Source organism: Terrapene carolina, unplaced genomic scaffold (genome assembly GCF_002925995.2).
Source record: "Terrapene carolina triunguis isolate 2854851 unplaced genomic scaffold, T_m_triunguis-2.0 Scaffold112, whole genome shotgun sequence".
Taxonomy (NCBI): domain Eukaryota; kingdom Metazoa; phylum Chordata; order Testudines; family Emydidae; genus Terrapene; species Terrapene triunguis.
Genome location: NW_020664463.1, coordinates 16,285,198 through 16,295,542, shown reverse-complemented (window position 1 = coordinate 16,295,542; position 10,345 = coordinate 16,285,198). Strand labels below are relative to the sequence as shown.

General features: G+C 43.8%; 1 protein-coding gene across 1 annotated transcript in view; it reads left to right on the top strand.

Moving 5' to 3' along the window:
* The window catches only part of LOC112105748 (potassium voltage-gated channel subfamily KQT member 1-like), a 582,419-nt gene extending 573,507 nt beyond the window's left edge, over positions 1-8,912 (top strand). Inside the window, exon 7 of the mRNA XM_026652211.1 lies at positions 7,599-8,912. Within this exon, the coding sequence (XP_026507996.1) occupies positions 7,599-7,754 (156 nt within the window). The 3' untranslated portion in view covers positions 7,755-8,912. The remainder of the gene's footprint in view (positions 1-7,598) is intronic.
* The last annotated feature ends 1,433 nt before the right edge of the window (positions 8,913-10,345 follow it).

The window sequence follows — 10,345 nt, the reverse complement described above, 5'->3', positions numbered from 1 at the left end:
GCACTAAGTGGCTTGGCAGTGTGTACACCTCGGGAGTTACAGCATAGAAAGCCACTGTACTGCACAGAAACTTGCCAGTGTAGACAAGGCCATAGTTAAAATGAAGAGTTTCAGCAGCACCACTAGACTGATAGATGTTTGCATAAAGTCTTCTATTGATAGCAGATAAATAGGTAAAAATGAGTCTGGTAATTCACAAGAAAAGAAAAGAGGGTTAGAGTTATCAAATCCATTGGTGCAACTACTAGTTTGCCCATTTCTAATGATTAGGCAAACAGGAGATCAAAGACAATGCAGCTGAGCTATAAACCAAGCACATTGTGAAGTTTTGGAATAAGGTCTTTTAAAAGCCCGTCTTCTATCCCCCATCCCAGTGTTGTGTTCTGCACTATGGCACTAACATTCTGGATATTTTCATAAAGACTCTGCTGTTCAGCTGAGCTATTTTGATCAGCTTCGCTGGGATTGTGGAAGTCTGGATTGCTATGTGCCCAAGGAAAAAGGAACTTTCAGAAGGTGAAAACTTTTTTAAAAAATTTAATACAAGCCAACATCCACTTAGCAGAACATAAGCATGTTTGTGGGTTCACAGTTTAGTGTTCCAGCAGCATATCTTCCCCTTATACTCCTCATCTGGAAGCGGTGCAAGTCAGTGAGTTGTTCACATATTTGATTTCTGCCTTCCAAGCCTCCAGAAATAATATTTAAAAGGCAGACACACCCATGAAGGGGAACATTTTTGTTTTAAATCTAGTGAACTTTTTGAAGATTATGTGGCTACTTCAATTCGCTTTTTTCCCTTTTTGTTTATTGTATAGTTTGCTTTGTGTGTGTGTGTGAGAGAGAGAGAGAGGAGAGGCAGACAGATGGAGAAAAAATTAAGCTCACTTATAATGATTAGGAATCTATCCAGCCTGTGGTAAATTTGACAGCACAATTCAGTCTTCCACATTGCTGCCATTCTTAGGGTCCCCGTTTTCACACTGCAGAAATCCTTTACAGATAATCAGTGTGAACTCACTGGGCTAAAATGAAGTATTTAAAAAGGGGCCAAAGGCCCTGGTTTTCACAAAGGCAGACTTATAAGCAACCACAGATGACAAACAGTCAGATACAGAATGCAAATACTGTGTTCAAGGTTAAGAACTCTGACTTGCTGAGGCCCAGTGGCTAACATGACCCGATTCCCCTTTGCTCCCTGCTATGACTCACAGGAGCTGGTTTCAAGACTTTTTTTTTAACCCTACCACATGCCATTATAGAATCATAATTCCTTCTCAGAAGGAATGCTAACACAAATATAAATCTCAACAACTCACCCTAAAGCCCCAATAACAGCAACTTCATCTTTCAAACTGCATTTCCAGTCTCCTTTCTAAAGGGCAGTTGAGGGTATTTAAAAGCATTAAAGTTTGTAGATTGTCTCTGGAGCTCTTTTGTAATGTGGAGGAGCAGAAGTTTTGTTGCCATTTGCCAGTGGACAGCTGCCAAACTCACCTGTCTCCAAGGAGCCTACGAGGAGCATATCACGTCTCTGAAAATTCTGTGGTAAGGCCTGCTGGCTTCTCACTTTACTCAGCTGAGAAATGTGTTCCAAAATTTAACCCTTTGCCCTTGCATTTGCCTGGATATGTTATTCCAAACTGACAACTTGTCCTGTTTGCAGCCAGGCTGAGGGAAAGTGGCAGTTGTTAGGAGATTTAGCAGGGTTAGCTACATTATGCCTGAGTGTCTTGGGAAAATTAGGGCCTGATTCTGAAAGTTTAACTCATGTGGCAGCCTTGACTCCTCAGAGTAACCTCACAAACTCAGACAGGCCGTGAGTTGAGCCTATTAAGCAAGGTTGGCTAGCTTAACATTTTGTATCAATTTTAACAAGTTTCTAGGCCCCGATCCAGCAAAGTATCGAAGCATGCATCTCTCTTTAAATGAGTGGTTCCATTGACTTCAGTGGGATTATGCCCATGCTTAGTTGGCACATGCTTATGTATGTAGCTGAACTGGGGTCATAAAGCAGGGGTCTGGAGGATTTTTGCTTAAAGCACAGGATTGAGAATCAGGAGAGCTCTGCCACATATTTCCTCTCTGAGTTTGGCCAAGTCACTTAATCTCTCTGTGCCTGAGTTCCCATCTGTAAAATGGGCATTAAAATACAGTGTGTATCTAACATGCACAGGAATGTTTAGTCTCAATTTATTAATGACTGGGAAGCTTTTTCAGGCCCTTGTGTAGAAGACACTATGGAAATGCAAAATGTTCTCTCTGTTGGTAAAGTGACATGCAATTCTTTTTATGTGGTGGATTATTTTTTTTTCTTTTTAAACAAAAACTTTGGTGCTTCTTTCTGCTGGAGAAAATACATAAATCCTGTAACAAAACTATTATCAGTTACATACTTTCACTGAACTGGTACTGTACATTGAGAAGCACGGTATTTTTGAATTATTATAAAACATGTTGGCATAATGTATTTAAGATCCAAGCATATGGTTTAGAGCAAAATTGACAAAATCTCACTACATAAGGCCTTAGAATGTCTTTTATCCATCCAGTCGTACTTCCCTGCTTAAAGCTCTTATACCCCATCTTCTTCGTGTGTAGTAACTCTGGTTTAATTTCTGCTCTGTACATTATTTCTGCTTAAGAAAGATTCTGTTGAGTCACTACTGGCATCAGCCAAACAGGCTTTTCAAGAACTGGGGAGCAAGAAAATCAAGGCTGTGGTTTTTAAATTAATTCCAGGCTGCTTAACCCTTTCAACTCTAGTGTTTTCCAGATTTCCAGCTGAATACATGCTTAACAGAACATGCAGATTTTCGGTCTCCATAATTTTTTCTCTGTGTATGGAACTCTACACACATGGGCTACATCTACACTGCAGCTGGGGTTGTGGTTTATAGTTCGTGCAGACCAATGGTTCTCAACTTTTTTTATTGGTGACCCCTTTCACACAGCAAACCTCTGAGAGTGACCCCCCCTTATAAATTAAAAACACTTTTTTTTATATTTAACACTATTATAAATATGGGAGGCAAAGTGGGGTTTGGGGGTGGAGGCTGACAGCTCGCAACCCCCCATGTAATAACCTTCTGACCCCCTGAGGGGTCACGGCCCCCAGTTTGAGATGTGTGAAGCCCACACCATCCTCTCTTCTATTTTTAGGAGCAAGCCAGAGTACAGCTAGCACTGGTACATCTACACAGGCTGCTATTTTTATCCCTCGGCTACAATGTAGATGTATCCATACACACCCACCACTGTGACATCATAATACCTCAACAATGAGCTGTTCAATAAGTGACTTAACTCAATTGTCAGTCCCTGTCATCCGCTCACCTCTGACCCACAGTCCCACCACTCGGTAAACAGCTATGATGAAGATGGGAGTGGAGAAGGTCAGAAAGAAGAGGAGGAAAAAGAGGGCACAGAGGAGAGGAAAGGCAGGATTCTCTTACCCCAACCATGAGAAGTTTTCAGAGCTTCAGACAGCATGGACCAAATTCACCCCCATGTCACTTCATTGATGTATTGCTCCAAAGGGTTAAGAAATGAGAACAGGTCTGTTTCTACCATTGACCAAATTCGAGAGAGAGCTGCTGTAACAGCATCAACCTCTTTCCGGCTGATTTCTGAGTTACAAGACAAGTAAACGGTCAGAGTGCCGCAGATGGTATAGGGGGCATGTTGCGCCAGGAGGAGGATGGAACTCTGTCATGACAATCTTCAGTTAGTGTTTGGTCCTTTAAGGACCACATGCTGCTAGTATAAGTTAGAGCAACACTGAGGCAGCTCTAACTCACCCTAGGCCAGGACCAGCACAGGCTAGCCCAGAGAATCAGGGAGCTGTAACAAGCAAGGTGACATTCCACTCCCCTTTCTGTCCCAAGCAGTGCTCAGACACGGGGAAAATCCGCCCCATTGTATTCAAAGTACTCTATAATTGCCAGATAAAAATCTGAGATAAGATGAGTCAAGGTTTTATTGGCTTCCAATAAAGACCTGTCAGCCACCAACAAGGGAATTGGGTGGATTTTCTTTTAGAGATTGTAATAAAAACTAGAGACACTACCACCAAATACCACCCCTCCCCCGCTTTTTTTCATAACAGACTCAGGACTAAGGGTTATGTCCCTGAGTAACCTCTAAGATCATTAGTAAGGTTTCTAAACCCTCTAACCACTGAAACATGAGTCTCTGAAAACTCACCTCCACTCAAACCAATTCCAACCCCAGACTGTCTTTAGCAGTTTAGAATCCAAAGCAAAAGGTTCATGCCATACCCGCGTCCCTGGTTGTTGTGACAATGTTATATAGCCAGCTATAAAAGGTCTATGGCAACTGTTGGAGTTAACTTCACTAAGGTTGTAAATCAGTTATTTTAAGCTAGCATTACTAGAACATAATAGCTGCTGAAAAATAAAAGTTTGAAAGTTAACCATGTGGAGTTAAGGTTCCACAGTCACCTTAACTCTGACCTTCTACCCTGAAGCCAACCCACTTTATGGGGAGATGGGTCTATTATAAATATTACAGGAACTTTAGAAGCTTTTGCAACATTTGATTACACAAGAAGAGGTAATGCATTCTACCCATATGCCTCAGTGTCTTTTGCTAATGATGGTACTCTTACTTCACTCATCAATTTATGCAGAGTGGCTGGGGTACAGGCACACATCGGACCTGTTTCTGAAGGGTGCTGCCTTCAGATCCATATAGGGATGTGTGGCGGAATGGAGATCTTAGATACAGTGGGTCTCTGGTTGGTATACAGAGTGTTGATTAAGTAATAAGGTTTTTCTGGGTAGTGGTGGACAGTGCTGTTTCTGTACCATATACAGGAAATAAATTAATAACAAATTGTCCTGGAGACCTGTGATTTTTGTTTTTCCCTTTTGAACCCTTCTGTGGTAGAAATGATGCTGTTGTAGTGGGAGATACCACCCTGTTCGCGCCTTCAAGCAGGGAGATGTGTGGAAATGAAATTCTGCTCCTACCTAATTGCCCCTGCAGGGGTTTAGCATGGTGAAGGAAGGAATGCAGCTTCTGCTGCTAAAAGAGAGATTTAATCCCATTCTATCTCCTCCAGGGCTGACAGGAAGCACCACTGCTTAGGGTCTGGCAGGAGCATGGCCAGTTTCTCCTGGTTGCACTGTTGAGAGAATCACTGAATTAAAGGGCAGGGGTTTCAGCGGGGAGACTGTAGTGTGTCTGTCTCTCTGTTGGGGGGGCAGATCTCCACCACTGCCTTTCCCACCAAGTGGCAGGTTGTCTATATGTAAAGATACCGGCAGCCACGGTGATGTAACTTACGTAGGCATTCTGGTGGCTAGTGGGTGAGTATAATGAGAGCAGGTGGGGGTAGGAGAGTGAATAATGTGCTACTGTTGTTTTTCAAAGAAATCTCAACCTGATAGATGTTCAATCCTGGCAGCTATTGTAAATTTCCTCAGCTATCTTTTTAAAAAAACAAAAAAGGCTAGAAATATTTTTTTAAATGAAAGCTTTGTTTAGATCCAATATCACTTTAAAGGTTCAACCATCATTAGACCCAGTGGGGATGGATCAGAGTTTTCAAAGGTTCAGAGTTTCACATCAGATAACTCCAAAATGAACCATCCAACATTCCTTAAAATACTATTCTCCTTGGGCTTGCCTGCACTACCAAGCTGTACTGCATTCGAGCCCTGTTGCGAACAATTGAGGCAGCTCACATGATACTGACCAGGACTTTCCAGTCACAGGAGCCCAGAACAATTCATGTTCAGCATCGTGTCAGATAATCGTGATGGAATGCTGCAGGTTTAATCATGATTCGCTCATAAGATGCTGAAGGTGGCAACATTTTGTAGTGTGGACCAATCCCTCAGCAATGACTGAATAATACCAATGTGGAGTTTCTGGGCCGAGGCCAAGATTTTTCAACATGATTAGTGATTTTGGGGTGCCTCCATTTTTGTTAGTGTCCAGCTTGACACACCTTGAAGGGGCATGATTTTCAGAAAGTGCACGTCCACCCTCTGAAAACCGGGTCCCTTCAAGGAGCCTTCAGTTGAGCACCCAAAACCAGGACTCATTTTTGAAAATCTTGGCCCAAATCATGTTTGAAATGACATTTCATACACACGAGAAGACTTTTCCAAAAGCAAAATAACCCTCTTGTTTTTTCAAACTTGCATCTCCAAGGCACCTTGTTGGATAGAACCCAGCCGTCAACAGAAAAAGTAAAAAGTTCTTCTCTGTCTAGAGAACATGCATTAGAAAATTAGTCTGGTAAGCCAGTGATTTAATGAAGTGAAAGGAGCGATCAAAATCAAGCTTCTAATAGAAAGTTAGTCCTTATACCATAGATCCATAATTTACCAGCAAACTAGAGCTCCGATATTTTTTATAGGCTTCTAATATAAAGTTAGTCTTTATACCATAGATCCATAATTTACCAGCAAACTAGAGCTCCAATATTCTTTATAGGCCAGCCTTCGAATGATGTACATAAATGCACATAGTACTAACTAAATCGCCAATCATAATACATATCACAGAGTTGTCTATCATAAATGTAGGAAGGGGATCATTCAGTGTCCCAAGATAGTAAAATATGGAATAATGGCCTAAATCTGAGGAAGGCAGAAGTGTAAAATAGACCTGGGAGGAGCGGGAGGAATTAAGATAATTTGAGCAGTGAAATAGATTGTCAAAGCAGATCTTCAAAGGAGGCACCCTCCCTACAGATGATCTAAAATAGAATAATAATAATAAGGCACTTCTGGGAATGCTGCAAAATGCAGAGAGCCAGAGGGGATGACTCAACTAGCCTTTGCTGGGCCTGCTTTCTAGGACCACTAATCTGCTATTTCTGTGGTTTCCCAGTGACTTTATTATAGCGTAAGGCAGGGGTGGCCAGCCTGTGGCTCGGGAGCCACATGCGGCTCTTCAGAAGTTAATATGCGGCTCCTTGTATAGGCACCGACTCTGGGGCTGAAGCTACGGGCGCCAACTTTCCAGTGTGCCGAGGGGTGCTCACTGCTCAACCCCTGGCTCTGCTGCAGGCCCTGTCCCCACTCCACCCCTTCCTGCCTCCTCCCCTGAGCCTGCAGTGCCCTCGCTTCTCCCTCTCGCCTCCCCAGAGCCTCCTGCACGCTACAAAACAGCTGATCAGGAGGTGCGGGGAGGGAAGAGGAGGCGCTGATCGGCGGGGCTGCCAGTGGGCAGGAAGTGCTGGGCGGGGAGGAGCTGCTGGGGGGTTGCTGACGTATTACTGTGGCTCTTTGGCAATGTACATTGGTAAATTCTGATTCCTTCTCAGGCTCAGGTTGGCCACCCCGGCGTAAGGTTTGATCTTCACATTAGCCTAAGCACAGAACTGTGCACAACACAGTGGTTTGGGGAGTTGTAGAAGCCTCTTGTTTTTTGTATTTGGTTTACATGGGTTTGTGAAGATGCCAGTGCTGTACAAAATATTTCTATTTCCAATATTATCAGGCTGCCCCTTTGCAGCAGCACCGCCATTCTCTTTTAAAATACATGTAGGTAAGCATGAGTGAACAGGCAGAGGGTGTGTGACCATCTGATAGACCATCCGCTTTGTGATTTCCTAACAGGTCACACAGATGGACCAAAAGCTTGATGACATCCTGAGCAGTCTCCAAACTCAATTTGGCACTCAGCCACAAGCGCAGACATCAACCCCAGCCACCCCAACTGGTAGACGTTTTCGGTCATCCTTGGATTCCCCTCCTATGAACCGGAAAATGTAAAAGCAGCAGGATACCACGCGGTCACCTTCTCCTTCTTTCAAGTATAGTTACAGTACTTTTATTATTGGTGTCTGGAACTTCTGCATTCGTCATTGGTTGAAGTTAAATATTCTGCAGCAGTCTGTTAAATTAAAAAAAGCCCCGATGTGTACAAACCCACAAACTTTTGCACCCAATATCTTAGCAATTATGGGAGAATCTGTGTCAGCTTGTGGGATGCTGATAGTGCCGTAGTATTTAGGCGGACTGTACCCATACACACACAGAGAGCACACTGTTAAAGTGAGAATCCCATAACAGGGTAGAACAACTCTCATTCATAGGTGAAACGAAAGAGGATTGCCTTTTTGGCATTCACTCTTCTGTTCACACTAGTTTAATGCATGCAGCATGCTCAAGCAGGGGAGGGGGCCATCATTTGAACATGAAACAAATGGAAATCAGTGAACAGGAAAATTAAACAGCATGTTTTGAAGTAAAGACTTCAACCAAGCAGCGAAGATCATGAAAGGGGCAGATTTATCTGCTAGTGTGAATGACAAAGTAAAGACAACAGGCTACTGATTAAAAATATGAAAGTGTACAGAGGCTGGTTGACATGCGAAAGACTGAAGCAAGACCTCAGCTAATTAAAGCAAAGCGTTTGCCAATGAGACGAGATGCACGTTGGAACAGACAGAAATGAGAGATAAAATCTGCTTTGGGTAACAGCACAAGAACATTTTAATAGCTATCAGCTGCACTGATGACTGTTATCCAGAATGTTCTCACTGTTTTACTTTCATTCAGTGACAATTATTGACTCCAGTTGCCTTATTTTTAATAAATGAAACCTGTATAATAACGAGATGCATAAAAACATGCAAAACCCAGTTTGAATGACTGAACTAACCCTGTACAGCCGCAGTGCTGACAGCGTGCTTTTGAATGACAATGTTTTGAAAAAACAAATGCACACACACTGTAGATGAAAGCTAGTCTTTATTTCAATAAAGTGCTGTATATAACAATGCCGCGTTTTCATGTAATTTGATTGTAAATTGAGTACAGATGCTGGCTGAAGTATTGTTTCTGTGAAATGCTAATGATGTGTACAATTACCCGTGTAAGAAAATGTATCTTCTCTTGCACATCAGCCAAGCAATAATATTGCTGAATATGTAAATAATAACCGTAAATAAAAAGGGATATTGCTATTTACTAAGGCCTTTTTTATATTTGCCCTGATGTTTCATGGTAAGTACAGTCAACCTAATTCAGAAGAAGCCAAAACCAAACCAAGATCTTTGAACCCTGTATCAGCTTGCAGTGAGGGGTAGGATGGCCTATTGGACGAGGAATGGCAGTCGGAGCTAGGAACTCCTGAGCTCTAATCCTGGCTGTGACCGTAGGAGCATCCAGAGGGCCCGGGGCTCCCCAGTATGTAGCAGTGAGTATCAGCTGGCCTGACCGGCTCAGTGTACCCCAACTCACTTTTGTCATCATCTGTATCTAAAGGGTGTCATGTAAGGTATCATATGCAAACTGGCAACATGCTGGTCAACATTATTGTGTGGTGTACGTACAGGTGGTGTATGAAAACTTATAAATGTGTGCTGGAAATATGTTCTTCAAGCGTGTTTGGCAGGCAGGCAAAGGAATGTGGTTCCACCTGCTTGAATATGTCTCCAGTGTAACTTGAGCAAGGAGAGACAATGAAATTACGTTTGTATGCCAGGTAGACAAAGCCATCAGGCAAACAAGTGTGGAGGATGGTCACTTAATGAGGGATGGAAGCTGCAGCTCCAGGAAACCTTCCTGCTTCCTGAAATAAGGTCATTGACCTTTGGAAGATATAAGCAGAGAGAGAGAAAGAGAGAGACATTTTGGCATCCTTCACCTGAAAAGTCAAAGGGTATGTCTACACTGCAATAAAAAACCCGTGGCTGACCCGAGTCAGCTGATTCAGGTTCATGGGGCTTGGTTCTGTGAGGCTATAAAATTGCATTTTAAATGTTTTGGCTGGAGCCCAGGCTCTGGAACCAGGAGCACTGGAACAGGGAGGCCAGAGGGCCATGGCCCCCTCACTTTTAAAAGTGGGAAGGCTATTCCCTTCCACTTTTTACTGGCCATAAGTGTGAGTGACAGGGGGAGGGGCGAAGAGGAGTGAACAGGGGGCGGGTCTTGGGGAGGAGAGGCGGTGCAGGAGTGGGGCCTCGGGGAAAGGGCGGCGTGAGGGCAGGGGCTTGTGGAGAATGGGCGGTGTGAGGGCGGGGCCACGTGGAGAAGGGGCAGTGTGGGGGTGAGACCTCGGGGGGAGGATGATGCAGCACAGGGGGCGGGGCCACGGTTTAGCTGCCTGTGGCCCCCCACCTTTAGGACACTTCCGCCACTCCTGTTTGGGACCCTCCCCTCTCACAGGCTCTTGGAGCCTGGGCTCCAGCCTGAGCTCAAATAGCTGCACTGCAGTTTTATACCCACAGAACTGAGCCCCATGAGCCCAAGTCAGCTGGTCTGGGCCAGCCAAAGATGTTTTATTGCAATGGAGGCAGACCCAAAGAAACAAAGCACTTTGAGCTCTGTGTTGGATTCCGACTAAGAACTGGCCAGCC